At 45.1% G+C, this 17,257-nt stretch overlaps 2 protein-coding genes across 3 annotated transcripts in view; one reads left to right on the top strand and one right to left on the bottom strand.

The window, feature by feature from the left end:
• The window catches only part of LOC148473814 (uncharacterized), a 336,188-nt gene that overhangs the window by 56,512 nt on the left and 262,419 nt on the right, over window positions 1-17,257 (bottom strand). The window contains exons 1-4 of one of the 2 annotated variants that reach the window (XM_088459414.1): window positions 7,767-7,866; window positions 7,553-7,650; window positions 6,776-7,403; window positions 942-1,724 (exon numbers count right to left, since the gene is read on the bottom strand). In XM_088459414.1, coding sequence (XP_088315540.1) covers window positions 942-1,724; window positions 6,776-7,403; window positions 7,553-7,650; window positions 7,767-7,851 — 1,594 coding nt within the window. In that variant the 5' untranslated portion in view covers window positions 7,852-7,866. Of the gene's footprint in view, window positions 1-941; window positions 1,725-6,775; window positions 7,404-7,552; window positions 7,651-7,766; window positions 7,867-17,257 lie in introns of those variants that run through there. The other variant, XM_088459411.1, reaches the window with a different exon arrangement.
• Window positions 1-17,257, top strand: part of LOC148473815 (uncharacterized) — a 155,462-nt gene that overhangs the window by 35,378 nt on the left and 102,827 nt on the right. The window lies entirely within an intron of this gene.

Raw genomic sequence — 17,257 nt, forward strand, 5'->3', positions numbered from 1 at the left:
AGGAATCAATCACGGATTTGGTAAGTACACACCTTACTTACCTATCCTGCATTATTGTGTTTCCAAGTTCCTGATACCGTGCCTATGTATTGTATTTGAGGTGGAGAGGAGGAAGAAGAGGCATAGCACTGTTATCAGAACACCCTTCCTACAGACATCATAAGTTACTATTCTGGGATTATCCACAAACTATATATTTGTTTTTCCCTAAAGAGTGTTTGGATTTTGGGACACAATCAGTGACACTTTCCCGGTCATGGATAGGATTACTTTGGACATTTAATCTATTTTTATAAAGAACACCCTACCCACAGATTGATTTTCTGGACTTATGTACACACATCTTTTACTAGCAAACATTAAGATACACATTATTTATCGGGAAGATCCCTGAGCGCATCACATTTTTTTTGGGCAATTTATGTTCTTTAAGAGATTGGGATAACTCTTTAAGTGGAGCAGCTGGAGAGATTCTAACCTAAAGATTTAGAGCGCTGTAATTCCTATCTGTAGTATATAACGCTATACACGCTGCAGGGTCACTCTCCATACATATGCTGCTATACACACTGCAGAGTAACACTCTATACAAAATAGATTAAATATTAGAAACAATGAGGACAGTAATACAATACATTATTATTCATTGTTCTGGTTTACACAACAGAAGAGGCCAATGAAGCAGCCGGGTCAGTAGAAATACTATCCTTAAGGATATTTTGTTTTTTAGTATAAATAATTTCCACTTGTAAACATGCAAAGTTTCAACAGGCTAAATAAAGGATGGCTTAATGAGATCAAATTTCTGTAATTTCTGACAATCTGAAAATATAAATATAAGAATATGAGAATAGCTAATCTGTGTGATTTTTCCGATGTCTAACAAGAGCTGTTTTCCATGAAAAACATTTCCCACACTCAGAACATGGAAATGGCCTCACCTGTGTGACTTCTCTGATGTATAACAAGATATGATTTCTTTATGAAACATTTACCACAGTCAGAGCATGGAAATGGCCTCTCACCTGTGTGATGTCTCTGATGTGTAACAAGATTTGATTTCTGTTTAAAACATTTCCCACACTCAGAGCATGGAAATGGTTTCTCCCCTGTGTGACATCTCTGATGTGTAACAAGATTTGATTTACACGTAAAACATTTCCCACACTCAGAACATAGAAATGGTTTCTCACCTGTGTGACGTCTCTGATGTCTAACAAGAACTGATTTCTGTGCAAAATATTTTCCACACTCAGAACATGGAAATAGTTTCTCACCTGTGTGACATCTCTGATGTGTAACAAGATTTGCTTTCCACGTAAAACATTTCCCACACTCAGAACATGGAAATGGTTTCTCACCTGTGTGACTCATCTGATGTGAAACAAGATATGATTTCTGCTTAAAACATTTCCCACACTCAGAACATGGAAATGGTCTCTCACCTGCCTTAGCTGGCTGATGGAGAATGAGTTTTGTGTTCTGTGTAAGACATTTGGCTTCTATAGGAGAGGTAAATATGTTATCTACTCTAAGAGCTGTGATAGATGTACCAGGAGAACATTCCACATTATTAGCAGGATCACTTTGAGGTACTGGATGTATAATTGGGGTAATGGGGTTTTCTCTTGGATAATTCTCTTTGATGTCATTATCTTCTATTTCACAATCTGCAGACAAAATTAGATTTTCCTTTGAGATATTCCTGCTGTTACCTCCATCTGCTGGGAATAAAATAAATATATGATTGATGCCACATAAATTTAATTTTTCAATAAAGACTGTTATCAAAGTTCCTTTTATCACCATCAAATGGATAAACTCACAATGATGTACAATGTAACACTCATCACCTGACATTTTATGTTCCGTTATACATAGGGCAGGGATTACAGCTTTATTATAGTCATTTGTGCTGGGAATTACTCTGTAACATGACAGCAACGTGTGGTGATAATACAGCTATTACATGTGCTGGGAATTACTCTGTAACATGACAGCAACATGTGGCGATAATACAGCTATAACATGTGCTGGGAATTACTCTGTAACATGACAGCAACATGTGGCGATAATACAGCTATAACATGTGCTGGGAATTACTCTGTAACATGACAGCAACATGTGGCGATAATACAGCTATTACATGTGCTGGGAATTACTCTGTAACATGACAGCAACGTGTGGCGATAATACAGCTATAACATGTGCTGGGAATTACTCTGTAACATGACAGCAACATGTGGCGATAATACAGCTATTACATGTGCTGGGAATTACTCTGTAACATGACAGCAACATGTGGCGATAATACAGCTATTACATGTGCTGGGAATTACTCTGTAACATGACAGCAACGTGTGGCGATAATACAGCTATAATGTGCTGTAATATATTAGAACGGTGTTTGTATAAAATTACAGCTGAAACGCGTGAGGATAATACGGCTGCCTCCAGGCTTGTAGGTAAGATGCACAATATCCAGGAACACTGTAACTGCAGCAATGCAGAGGTGTCACCATGTATATGTAATAGTTACACTTCTTATGTGCGCTCCTCTCATCCATAGCATCAATGAAGGAACATGACATAAAGATAGAGGTAACAGGATCGGACATATGTCAGCAGATTCTAAGTGACCTTAATCCTTGCTGGATCCAACACTTCCACACTGTTCATTATGGGTCTGTCCCCCATTAGAAGATATAACAAACTATAGGCCTGCCGGTGACGTTGTAATTAAGGAGATGTCTCAGTATGAAGTTGTATTACTGTGATTAGCTATACCGCAATAAGGTCGGGTCCTTCTTTGTTGGAAATTCCACAATGGATGCCGGTCAGTGTAATGATGAGTATTTATGGCAAGAAAACAGTCAGATACAGGATAAACTGCATAAAGTGTTGAAAAAATGTTCTAGACCGTTCTCACAATTAGGACCTTTAAAATGTTTGTGTGAGGAACATAACGATAATAACAAGATTGGTCATCCTTAGGTCCAGGCGCACACTATGCGTAATGTACTGTCCCTGGTCCGCATGGAGAGAAATGTGCAAAGACTGTACAAAGCGTACAGAAGGAATGAGAGAATTTATTACATAAATTAGGAACATCTACACACTACACAGGAGAGGTCTCCAACGGTTACTCGGAGTTACTTTCCTCCAGCTCAAGTTAATGACCTTTCTGCCTTACCACAACCAGAGAAGGTGACACAAAGAGGACTCCACTGAAGCATTTGAAGATATCTAAAAAGCCCTCACTGAGGTCCGGCCATGGGGCCTCCCAATTTATAGTAACAAACTTTCCACCTACACAAGGCCCAAGGTAATGCAGCTGGCATCCTTACCCAGTTATATGGCGATAAGCTCCATCCTCCGGGCTATTTCAGCAACATGTTGGTCACCCATTGCCCAAGATATTAATCCATGTGACAGGGGAAGCCATTGCCGTCTGCGTGGAAGATAAAACCAGTGGAGTAGTACAAGGACATTCTGGTCATGTACATGTCCCATAAGCCATCAAACAAACTATGGCCTGCTCACAGATACAACATGTGACCGCCAATAGATGGACAAAAGTGTGAGCACTCACTGGCTGCTTAGACATTTGCTATAGCCCAGGGAAACAGACTGGCTGATGAGACTGCTGAGCAAGCAGACACTCTCCCTCCAAAGGATGGCGCACACATGCACTCACTTTCTGTACCACTTGTTACCCGTCACTGACATGGACAGGATCACTGCAATGCAACAATCGGTGCCAGCTGTGACAGCTCACTGTGCGAAAACAATTGGTGCAGTCACCTGCCTCCAGCACTCTGGGTAGTCTATTATGGTAATCCCATAGCGCCAAGGCTTGTCTTCTGCCTACACCACTCTGGGTAATCTATTATGGTAAGCCCATAGCACCAAGGATCGTTTTCTGCCTCCAGCACTCTGGGTAGTCTATTATGGTAACCCCATAGCACCAAGGCTCGTCTTCTGCCTCCAGCACCCTGGGTAGTCTATTAAGGTAAGCCCATAGCACCAAGGCTTGTCTTCTGTCTACTGCACTCTGGGTAGTCTGTTATGGTAAGCTCATAGCGCCAAGGCTCGTCTTCTGCCTCCAGCACTCTGGGTAGTCTATTGTGGTAACCCCATAGCACCTTCAGCACTCTGGGTAGTCTGTTATGGTAAGCCCATAGCGCCAAGGCTCGTCTTCTGCTTCCAGCACTCTGGGTAGTCTGTTATGGTAAGCCCATAGCGCCAAGGCTCGTCTTCTGCCTCCAGCACTCTGGGTAGTCTATTATGGTAAGCCCATAGTGCCAAGGCTCGTCTTCTGCCTCCAGGACTCTGGGTAGTCTATTATGGTAAGCCCATAGCGAAAAGGCTCGTCTTCTGCATCTTGCCACATTAGCCCCCTGAAAGTAAGTATACAACGACACGTTCACTAATACTGGTACTGAGCTTTAAGGACAGAACGCGTCTCTTGGACACCATCCTGAAATGCGTTGTATTTTTTCTAAATTCCAACAGGACACCAGGAATATCTGATTTAGTGGAGTGTGGCAATTGGTCCTCCATCCTCCTAATCTCTACCCGAAGCAGCACCTACAAAAGGGTAAGGTTTTTTTTCTGGAAAACTAAAGGTTTGGGTGGGTGGTGAGGGTTTAAAGAATAAACAATGTGGTGGAATCCAGATTTCTTACCCTTAGGCATGGAGGTAACCAGGGAGGCACAGCTAAGGAGATTGTACTGTTAATAGGCTCCTATCGATGGCATCATACACTCAGACAGGGACTCACAGGACATGACCTACAGTGGTATTATAAGGGCATTGATTAGAAGATACATCACGACCCTGGAAGCTACACGTAGCACAGGACAACACAAAGAGAAATAATCAGATGGGTGGGTGGGAGCAGCGTTACAGGGAAGTCTTGTCAGCTGACACTAAGGCAACAAACCAGTGAGTGAGGTGGATAGAGCACAGTCTGAATAGTAGCCACAAATGTTGGTGGGGAAATCCTTATAATATAAGCTGTTGATCATTCAGTTGGCCACCAGGAAACAGCAATGTGGCACAGATAGCTTGTAATAGCTGAAGACTGTGTTTGGCCTCCTTATAGAGACATTACCACCTTTAATGAAGTGGAAAGGACAAAGGTACATTGTGGTCAGTAGATAAAGCTGTGCTGTCAGGTCACTGATGAATGGATAAAAAGGGTCTAAAGCTGGGCTTCTGGGTTCTTTGTTCTTGGGTCCTGACCGGCGAGGCAGGACTGATGTTGAGTGGCTGAGGCACCTCCAGACCCAGCCAGGATTGCAGAGCCTACCGACTTCCAGCAACGGACTTCATCAAAGGGAGACCTGGGACAGATACGCAGCCAAAACTTACTGTTCTATCCGGAGCTGTCTCAGGTGCGCGGTTAGTGTGCCAGCAGGAGCTGGGTAACTTTTGCAGCGTGCCCTACTCTCGCCAGTAGCGGAATCCCTTCGGGCCAAGCGTCTGCGACCAGCAAGTCATTCAGCAGTACCTCTCGCAACAGCACCGTGCCCACCGGAGTCTCACAGCTGTGCAGCGGTCCGTGCTCACATAGTCCCCCAGGGGATTATTGACTGTCTAGGTGGGAAGGGTTCCTTTGTGTGAATTTTGTAATAGTCATAGTCTTTAAATGTGGTTGATGTTAGTGCTACCTGTATATACTGTACATAGTGTGGTTACGGTTTACATGTATAATTAGAGTGTATGAAATAAAGGTGCTCTTGCACCTTGCTATTGCGTGCTTACTGTGTGATCCCTGAACCCATAAAAGACCCGGGGTACCGTGCGGAAGCTATGTACCGTTGCCTTTCTCAAGGCGATGAGGGCCAGTAGGAGAGAATAATGCACACATAAACTCGGTGTCTTCACACCCATCATTCTACCTGTATCCCCTAGTAGAGAAAGAAAGAGTCCAAGCATTCCAGACACAAAGATTTAAGAAACCCTCACACCCTAATATTGTACTACCAGTGTTGACTTATAAAATGTTTAAATGCTGGAGAGCAGGAGCTGATGGCTCCTGATGTATGAGACACACCAGAGAGTGTGGGGAGGAGACTGGCCAGATCTCTGGGCTGGTAACACACAGTGACATGATGTGAGGGGGAGAGCAGGAGTATAATAGGGGCTGATGGCTCCTGATGTATGAGATACACCAGAGAGTGTGAGGAGGAGACTGGTCAGATCTCTGGGCTGGTAACACACAGTGACATGATGTGAGGGGGAGAGCAGGAGTATAATAGGGGCTGATGGCTCCTGATGTATGAGATACACCAGAGAGTGTGTGGAGGAGACTGGTCAGATCTCTCGGCTGGTAACACACAGTGACATGATGTGAGGGGGATAGCAGGAATATAATAGGGACTGATGGCTCCTGATGTATGAGATACACCAGAGAGTGTGTGGAGGAGACTGGTCAGATCTCTGGGCTGGTAACACACAGTGATATGATGTGAGGGGGAGAGTAGGAGTATAATAGTGACTGATGGCTCCTGATGTAGGAGATACACCAGAGAGTGTGAGGAGGAGACTGGTCAGATCTCTGGGATGGTAACACACAGTGACATGATATGAGGGGGAAGAGCAGGAGTATAATAGGGGCTGATTGCTCCTGACTCAGGCCACAGGGCAGACACATTGTCCTCATTAGTTTGTAGTGACAGAGGAGGGTGGAAGAAAAGAGATTTTTTGTAGTGATTGAGCAAGGAGAATATGTGACTCTTTACTGTAATGTAAATGTTTATTACTCACCTGTGTTAATATCTGTAGGAATTTCCTCCTCCTTACATTGCTGATGCCTCATCACATACGTCTCTTCTTCTAGCTCTATATCTTCTGTCTTCATTTCAGTCACATACATCTCTTCTCTCTCTATATATTCTGCCTTTATATCAGTCACATACGTCTCTTCTTCTCCCTCTATATCTTCTGCCTTAATATCAGTCACATGCATCTCTTCTTCTCCCTTTGTATCTTCTGCCTTCATATCAGTCACATAAGTCTCTTCTTCTCTCTCTATATCTTCAGCCTTCATTTCAGTCACATACGTCCCTTCTCCCTCTATATCTTCTGCTTTATTATCAGTCACATACGTCTCTTCTTCTCTCTCTATATCTTGAGCCTTCATTTCATTCACATACGTCTCTTCTCCCTCTATATCTTCTGCCTTCATATCAGTCACATACGTCTCTTCTTCTCTCTCTATATCTTCAGCCTTCATTTCAGTCACATACGTCTCTTCTCCCTCTATATCTTCTGCCTTAATATCAGTCAAATGCATCTCTTCTTCTCCCTTTGTATCTTCTGCCTTATTATCAGTCACATACGTCTCTTCTTCTCCATGTATATCTTCTGCCTTTATATCAGCCAGACTTCCACCCTATGCACCCACAAAACAATAAAATATAATGTCAAGTTTCATTAGATCACATTAAGTATAAGAATTCTGGTTGATAAGACACATACAGCTTCTCCACAGATCATATAAAGTCACTTTGCTACATCGGTGAAACCCTAAATCCCATCTACCTGATGCTTCTGTGGGATCCTTTGATTCTCCTCTGTACAATTCTGTGAATAAAGAGGACGGGGGCATCTCCCTGGAATATTTCTGTTACTGGGTCCATCTGTAGGAGACACACAGTGACTGAGTACATTGTATATATGTGATTATCAGATGATGTGTTTATAGGGGCCCCCATACCTGCTCTCCCCTGTACAATAAATGACAGTCTCCTCTTACCCAGTGATGTGAGGGGCCGGTGATTTTCCATCATCACATCCTTGTACAGACCTCTGTGTTCTTCTATATACTCCCCAACCTGCATGGAGACAGACAGTGACATCCTGACACCTTATAGGAACCTGACACACACAATGATACAGTCATCACCCAGACACATCCCCTGGTGTTACTGTATAATGTCCCATTCCCAGCAGTTACCTCTCCAGTCATCACCCAGACACATCCCCTGGTGTTATTGTATAATGTCCCATTCCCAGCAGTCACCTCTCCAGTCATCACCCAGACACATCCCCTGGTGTTACTGTATAATGTCCTATTCCCAGCAGTCACCTCTCCAGTCAGCAGCTGAATGATCTTGTTGGTAAGGTCCAGGATCTTCTGGTCATTGTGTCTCTCATGTATCAGTGAGTGAGGTGGAGGCACCGTGATGGGGCTCTGGGTACTACTCAGTACTCCTGACACACGGAGATGGCTGCTGGATGTCTCACACTCACCAGTTGTCTTCTTCACTACTGTGTAATCCTGTGTATTGGGGAAGATATCAATGAAAAGGTCAATTAAACTTCACCGAAATGGGGCTGTTTACTCAGGTGATAACTTTGTAACAAGTACTGTAACAATCTCTTTTATATAGAAAAAAGCAGGGTATATAGAATCTCTTGCAGCTCTGACATATTTGTGTCAGTGACAAAAAGAAAAGAACATACTGCGAGCAATGTACTAAATCTCAATTCCAGTGAGAACTGTGGGACTTATACTATATCCGAGACCGGCTCCCTTCTGCTCGGTTATTACTTAAGATATAAGTGATGTCACTGTGATACTCCCAGATCCTCTCACCTCCCCAGTGATGTCCCTGTATTATTACTATAGATATAAGTGATGTCACTGTGACACTCCCAGATCCCCTCACCTCCCCAGTCATGTCCCTGTATTATTACTATAGATATAAGTGATGTCACTGTGACACTCCCAGATCCCCTCACCTCCCCAGTCATGTCCCTGTATTATTACTATAGATAACTGAGGTCACTGTGACACTCCCAGATTCTCTCACCTCCCCAGTCATGTCCCTGTATTATTACTATAGATATAAGTGATGTCACTGTGACACTCCCAGATCCCCTCACCTCCCCAGTCATGTCCCTGTATTATTACTATAGATATAAGTTACATCACTGTGACACTCCCAGATCCCCTCACCTCCCCAGTGATGTCCCTGTATTATTACTATAGATATAAGTGATATCACCATGACACTCCCAGATCCCCTCACCTCCCCAGTCATGTCCCTGTATTATTACTATAGATATAAGTTACATCACTGTGACACTCCCAGATCCCCTCACCTCCCCAGTGATGTCCCTGTATTATTACTATAGATATAAGTAATGTCACTGTGACACCCCCAGACCCTCTCACCTCCCCAGTCAGCAGGTAGATGATCTCCAGGGTGAGGTTTAGTATCCTCTCAGTCATGTGACTCCTGTCCTTGTCCATCCTCAGTGATTTATACAGGACACGTCTCACCCTCACGTGACTTCTAGTAACAAGGATCTGAGGCCTCACTGCACAGAAATCTAGGAATGAATATAATTATTAGAAGCTATTTATTACCAGTTATTTATGTAGTGTGCACATATTACACAGCGCTTTATAGGGAATATTTAGTCACATCTGTCCCTGCCCAGGGGAGCTTACAATCTACATTCCTACCACATAGACAGCCCATACACACACGCTCTAGAAGTAGTTTTGAAAGAAGCGAGCTAACCTACCAGTGTGGCTATGGAGAGTGGGAGGAAACCAGAGCACCTGGAAGAAACCAATGCAAACTCAAAGAGAACATACAAAATCCACACAGACAGAGCCTTGTTCAGTAATTTAATTCATGACCCCTTGTGCTGTGAATTACTAATGCTGTCCACTATGCTATCACGTTGCCCATAAAAATACATGAGTGACCACTAAGGAGCCGATTCAGACCCAGACGCTGAAGGTGCCCACACACATACCGATGTCCTGACGATACGATTTTATGGTCAATTTCCTCATGAACTTTCACGGGAGCTCCCTTGTCGTCGTGATCACGATTTGGAGTTAAAAATGTGCAATCTGACTAAAGATCTATCTTGCAGCCAATGCATTGTATCCCAGATTGGCTGATCTGCCCTACAGCACGGCAGATCAGAAGATGCGATATACGACGAGTGGGGACGCGCATCGGTATCGTGCTTGTGAGTATAAACTCACGATTTGTACTTTTTTTACCCGTTTCGTCGTCACGATTCGTCGAAATCGGCCAAATCGTGTAAAATGACGCTATGTGTGTGGGCACCTTAAGCCTCATTCACTCGCTATGGGCGATTGTCGCCCATCAGCACATGCATGTGTGGCAAAATACACATGCGCAAACTAGTCTGTGCGATGGGGAAGTGCTCGCTCGAAGAACACAGACAGGCCGCTCCTTTCAGTGACAGAGAGTGCCGTTTGTGGGTGGTAACATGGGATGATCTGGGAAAAAGGGTATGCAGTCAAGAAGCCGGTGGCTTCCCGACTGTCATATCCCGTCGAGAGTTAAACGACCGGCATCTACATCTAGACACCTGTCATTTCACACACGCCGGGAGACTGACGCCCGGCAACCCGATCAAAGTGATGCCGGACACCTCTGCGTACATCCGCGCGCGGGGGGGTTAGGTTTAGGGCTCCCGAGTGGGACTTAGGGTTAGGCTAGGGGGAGGGAGGGTTAGTTTTAGGCACCCCCGGGGGGGACTTAGGTTTAGGCAGCGGGGAAGGGGGGGTTAGGTTTAGGCACTTAGAGGGGGATTATGGTTAGGTACAGGGGGGAAAGGTTAGGGTTAGGGGGTTAGAAATAGGTTAGTCTATACTTACCTTCGACGATCGGGATTTCCTCCTCTGCCGGCCTCCTGGTGTCGGGATTCCAACCACCGGGCAGGGGTCCGGCGGTAAATAATACCGATTACGGAAAAAGGGGGAGTGGATGTGCGAACGCAGGCGTGTCCGAGCGTCAAAACAGCGTTCTTTGGGCGTGCATAATTAGCATGTCAGCGTCATTGTACACTTCACCTAGTTTTATTTCAGCCTGCAGTGATCGCAGTGCTTGCGGTGGGGTAGGGTCTACCTTAAGGGCTGTGAGCAGCTCTGATGGCTCTTGATGTTATAGATTAATCACACACTTCCTGGAGATGACGTGTGCTAAGAAAGAAAAGTGCGCGTCCTTACTCCTGCGAGTGTTCACACTGCCGTCGCTCTCTAAGACATAGAGGGCATCCTTTAGCCTGGCTGTGCGATCGCGAAATTTGCATATCCGCCCCCTGATGGCTGCGAGAGAGCGCAGCTTAGCGTCCGGGTCTGAATGAGCTTCTAAGTCCCATCATTCCCAGAGCCATAGAGTCTAAGTCAGTGTTTCTCAGATGTTCCTCTGACCCAGCTTCATAGGGCTGCTCAGTGACCACCACACGGCATTGCTGGAGGTTACACCAATGTCTCTCCCTCAAGGCCAAGAGTCCTGGACCTCCAAGACACATACTTGATACAATTTGCCTGAGGAAGCGGACCTGATCCATGTAAAGGAGGTTACACCGACACTCCCAGGTGCCTCACTCTATTAGTGACTTGGTAACCATGGATGGCCTGAGCCTTCCTGGGTGAGAGGGTTATTAGTCCCCTCCCTAGATATGATGTTGTCCCCAGTGTTGGGGTAAAAGTGAAGGATGACTTGAAATTGTGGCCCTTTGTATGCAGATGCTCTCCCTCTGGGTGTGTGTTTTGCAGGGGCCCCTTCAAAATGTTGCTGTAGGGCCAAATGCTCTATTTACATCCATGGTACTGAGACACCTATTCTCGGAGCTGGAAGAGATGGAATTGGTAACCTAACATCTGTTCTGACAACTCAAACAGATAGAACTACTGCTCCAGCACATATTCCAGCAGCTGGAATGAAGGGATCAGGTAATTACAGCCCTAGTCTTGAACCCAGAATGGATGGCTAAGGCACTGGTAGAACCAATTGGGGCAGCTATAAGGAATGGCCAAGGTTCTCGTAGCCCTATAGCAGCACCTAGAATTGCTGGCTATTGTACACAGAGCTACATTCTGGCTCCCAGAACAGATAGGTAAAATACTCAGGGCTCCATTGCGGTAGCCCAAACACCTGCCTATCATACTCAGAGCTCACCCCAACACCAAAAACGGTTGGTTAAGGTTATCAGAGCTATAATCCAGCACCAGGAACAGATTGCTAATGTACTCAAAACTCCATTCTGGCAACCAGAATAGATGGCAAACATACTCTAGCTCTGTTTGAGCACCCAGAATGGCAGGCTAACATACTGTAGCTCCATACTGGCACCTCTTCCTGTTTATCGATGCCAGCTGCATACTATCACACTATCACTGAGTCACACTTCCAGGCAACCAATGTAAAATGGTCCAAGGGGGCTCTAAAGCATAAAAAAGGGGTGTGAGGAGGCTCTGAGGCATATAAAGGTGCATGTGGGGGCTCTGGGCTGGCATATACTGGCATAAGGAGCTCTGAGGCATATGAAGGGGCTTTGAGGCTTACGAAGGGACACAAGGGGACAAGAGTCATATAAAAGGGCATGAGCGGCCTTTATAGCATATACAGTGCTGTTTTTGGCAACGTCTCAGGAACCTGTAAAATGAAAAGGTGGTAACCCTACCCTCAGATCTGGTCACAGTGATGGAGAAGGCACGGTAGTGGTGAGGGGGCATGTTTCCCCACTGTGTATGCAGATAGTGCTGAGGAGCAGAGCTGGCTACTTCCAGGGATTCTGGGCTGCACCCTGTCCTGAGCAGCAGCAGCTTCCTACGAGGAGTCTGTATTTTCTTCCTTTCTGTCAACCACCCCCAAATGAGGTCGTGTACTGATAGCTCCACAGAGGCAGGGGGCGCTGCAGTGAGCTGAGCCGTTCAGGAGGATTCCATGTGGTAGTGGATAGATCCCCATCCATAGATGTACCAACATCATCAGTTACTGTCCAATGCCATTCCCTACTATCCACGTGGACATAGATGGAGAATATAAACCTGTGGGAAGCGAAGCGAGCCCCCGTGCCCGAAGTGTGGCGAGCAAAGAGATCCTGCGAGGGGACAATTTCTTCTGTTGGTGGCCTTTATGTGCATGGAATCACTCTTCTGCACTCACTCCACGTCACTTCCAGGTACAACTAGTGAAGGGGATCAATAAGGTACAACTAGTGAAGGGGATCTATACACTACCGTTATACAGTTGAGTCACATTATTATGACCACCTCCTGCATTTGACATCGTCAGCGCGTATGCCCATGAAGTACGTCACGTGGCGTGCGCTGGCTTGGTGGGTATATAAGGTGTGCGATAGGCCGTCTGCACACATATCACTCATTGCTGTCATGGGTAAAAGGGGCGATTTATCCGAGTTGCAGAAAGGGTTGATTATTGGCTCTCTGGCCAAGGGTGGCAGTATTTCTGATACAGCGCAGCTTGTGAACTTGTGTGCTGCTGTGGTGAAGGTGTATCGTGACTGGACAAATGGCACCATCGGGTATAACCGACTTGGAAACTGCGGAGCACAACGTGCGATTGATGTGAGAGGTAAACGTCGGCTACGAAGGTGCGCGAGGGCCAACCGACATACTACAGTGGAAGAGCTCACCGTCAAAATGAACCTGGGGGGGCACCAGACGTGTGTCCAAAAATGACAATTCAACAAATCCTGCTGCGTATGGGGCTCCGAAGCAAACGGATGGTCACTGCACCTATACTAACGAAGGTGCATCGCCGGAAAATGCCTCAATTTTCACACCTGTATCGGAATTGGATCTGTGCTAATTGGTGAAGGGTTGTCTTCTCTGATGAGTCACATTTTCTGCTTCATCGAACGGATGGACGCTGGCGTGTCAGGCGAGAAACATCGGAGAATAAACACCCTGCAACCATTGTTGTGTTCGCTCTATGGATACCCTCCAGCAGCTGTGGGATGCACTGCAGTCAGCATGGCTCCATATACCTGTGCCCACCTACCAGCACCCTCTAGCTGCTGTCTGTGCTGCACACGGTGGTTACTCTGGCTATTAGCTGGTGCTCATAATAATGTGACTCCACTGTGTATATTTACCAGATATTGCTGACTAATTGTATGCTACCAAGACACCAGAAAGCAGTCTCTTACCAAGCAAGGTCTGCGCCACCTGTATTATAGTAATAATGGAGACTGCACCACCTGTATTATAGTAACAATGGAGACTGCACCACCTGTATTATAGTAACAATGGAGACTGCACCACCTGTATTATAGTAACAATGGAGACTGCACCACCTGTATTATAGTAATAATGGAGACTGCGCCACCTGTATTATAGTAACAACGGAGACTGCACCACCTGTATTATAGTAATAACAGGGTCTGCGCCACCTGTATTATAGTAACAATGGAGACTGCACCACCTGTATTATAGTAACAATGGAGACTGCACCACCTGTATTATAGTAACAATGGAGACTGCACCACCTGTATTATAGTAATAATGGAGACTGCGCCACCTGTATTATAGTAACAACTGAGTCTGCACCACCTGTATTATAGTAATAACAGGGTCTGCGCCACCTGTATTATAGTAACAACTGAGTCTGCGCCACCTGTATTATACTGCACCACCTGTATTATAGTAACAACTGAGTCTGCATCACCTGTATTATAGTAACAACGGGGTCTGCGCCACCTGTATTATAGTAACAACTGAGTCTGCGCCACCTGTATTATAGTAACAACTGAGTCTGCACCACCTGTATTATAGTAACAACTGAGTCTGCATCACCTGTATTATAGTAACAACGGGGTCTGCGCCACCTGTATTATAGTAACAACTGAGTCTGCGCCACCTGTATTATAGTAACAACTGAGTCTGCGCCATCTGTATTATAGTAACAACTGGGTCTGCGCCATCTGTATTATAGTAACAACTGAGTCTGCATCACCTGTATTATAGTAACAACGGGGTCTGCGCCACCTGTATTATAGTAACAACTGAGTCTGCGCCACCTGTATTATAGTAACAACTGGGTCTGCGCCACCTGTATTATAGTAACAACTGAGTCTGCGCCACCTGTATTATAGTAACAACTGAGTCTGCGCCACCTGTATTTTAGTAACAATGGGGTCTGCGCCACCTGTATTATAGTAATAACAGAGTCTGCACCACCTGTATTATAGTAACAACTGGGTCTGCGCCACCTGTATTATAGTAATAACAGAGTCTGCGCCACCTGTATTATAGTAACAACTGGGTCTGCGCCACCTGTATTATAGTAACAACTGAGTCTGCGCCACCTGTATTATAGTAACAACTGAGTCTGCGCCACCTGTATTATTGTAACAACTGAGTCTGCGCCACCTGTATTATAGTAACAACTGAGTCTGCACCACCTGTATTATAGTAACAACGGAGTCTGCACCACCTGTATTATAGTAACAACGGAGACTGCACCACCTGTATTATAGTAACAATGGAGACTGCACCACCTGTATTATAGTAATAATGGAGACTGCGCCACCTGTATTATAGTAACAACGGAGACTGCACCACCTGTATTATAGTAATAACAGGGTCTGCGCCACCTGTATTATAGTAACAATGGAGACTGCACCACCTGTATTATAGTAACAATGGAGACTGCACCACCTGTATTATAGTAACAATGGAGACTGCACCACCTGTATTATAGTAATAATGGAGACTGCGCCACCTGTATTATAGTAACAACTGAGTCTGCGCCACCTGTATTATACTGCACCACCTGTATTATTGTAACAACTGAGTCTGCATCACCTGTATTATAGTAACAACGGGGTCTGCGCCACCTGTATTATAGTAACAACTGAGTCTGCGCCACCTGTATTATAGTAACAACTGAGTCTGCACCACCTGTATTATAGTAACAACTGAGTCTGCATCACCTGTATTATAGTAACAACGGGGTCTGCGCCACCTGTATTATAGTAACAACGGGGTCTGCGCCACCTGTATTATAGTAACAACTGAGTCTGCGCCACCTGTATTATAGTAACAACTGAGTCTGCGCCATCTGTATTATAGTAACAACTGGGTCTGCATCACCTGTATTATAGTAACAACGGGGTCTGCGCCACCTGTATTATAGTAACAACTGAGTCTGCGCCACCTGTATTATAGTAACAACTGAGTCTGCGCCACCTGTATTATAGTAACAACTGGGTCTGCACCACCTGTATTATAGTAACAACTGAGTCTGCGCCACCTGTATTATAGTAACAACTGAGTCTGCGCCACCTGTATTTTAGTAACAATGGGGTCTGCACCACCTGTATTATAGTAATAACAGAGTCTGCACCACCTGTATTATAGTAACAACTGGGTCTGCGCCACCTGTATTATAGTAATAACAGAGTCTGCGCCACCTGTATTATAGTAACAACTGGGTCTGCGCCACCTGTATTATAGTAACAACTGAGTCTGCATCACCTGTATTATAGTAACAACTGAGTCTGCGCCACCTGTATTATTGTAACAACTGAGTCTGCGCCACCTGTATTATAGTAACAACTGGGTCTACACCACCTGTATTATAGTAACAACTGAGTCTGCGCCACCTGTATTATAGTAACAACTGGGTCTACGCCACCTGTATTATAGTAACAACTGAGTCTGCACCACCTGTATTATAGTAACAACTGAGTCTGCACCACCTGTATTATAGTAACAACGGAGTCTGCGCCACCTGTATTATAGTAACAACTGGGTCTGCGCCACCTGTATTATAGTAACAACTGGGTCTGCGCCACCTGTATTATAGTAATAACAGAGTCTGCGCCACCTGTATTATAGTAACAACTGGGTCTGCGCCACCTGTATTATAGTAACAACTGAGTCTGCACCACCTGTATTATAGTAACAACTGAGTCTGCACCACCTGTATTATAGTAACAACTGAGTCTGCGCCACCTGTATTATTGTAACAACTGAGTCTGCACCACCTGTATTATAGTAACAACGGGATCTGCACCACCTGTATTATAGTAACAACGGAGTCTGCACCACCTGTATTATAGTAACAACGGGGTCTGCACCACCTGTATTATAGTAACAACTGAGTCTGCACCACCTGTATTATAGTAACAACTGAGTCTGCATCACCTGTATTATAGTAACAACGGGGTCTGCGCCACCTGTATTATAGTAATAACAGAGTCTGCGCCACCTGTATTATAGTAACAACGGGGTCTGCGCCACCTGTATTATAGTAACAACGGGGTCTGCGCCACCTGTATTATAGTAACAACTGAGTCTGCGCCACCTGTATTATAGTAACAACAGGGTCTGCGCCACCTGTATTATAGTAACAACGGGGTCTGCGCCACCTGTATTATAGTAACAACGGGGTCTGCGCCACCTGTATTATAGTAACAACTGAGTCTGCGCAACCT

Source organism: Taudactylus pleione, unplaced genomic scaffold (assembly GCF_031769625.1).
Source record: "Taudactylus pleione unplaced genomic scaffold, aTauple2 ptg000910l, whole genome shotgun sequence".
NCBI lineage: Eukaryota > Metazoa > Chordata > Amphibia > Anura > Myobatrachidae > Taudactylus > Taudactylus pleione.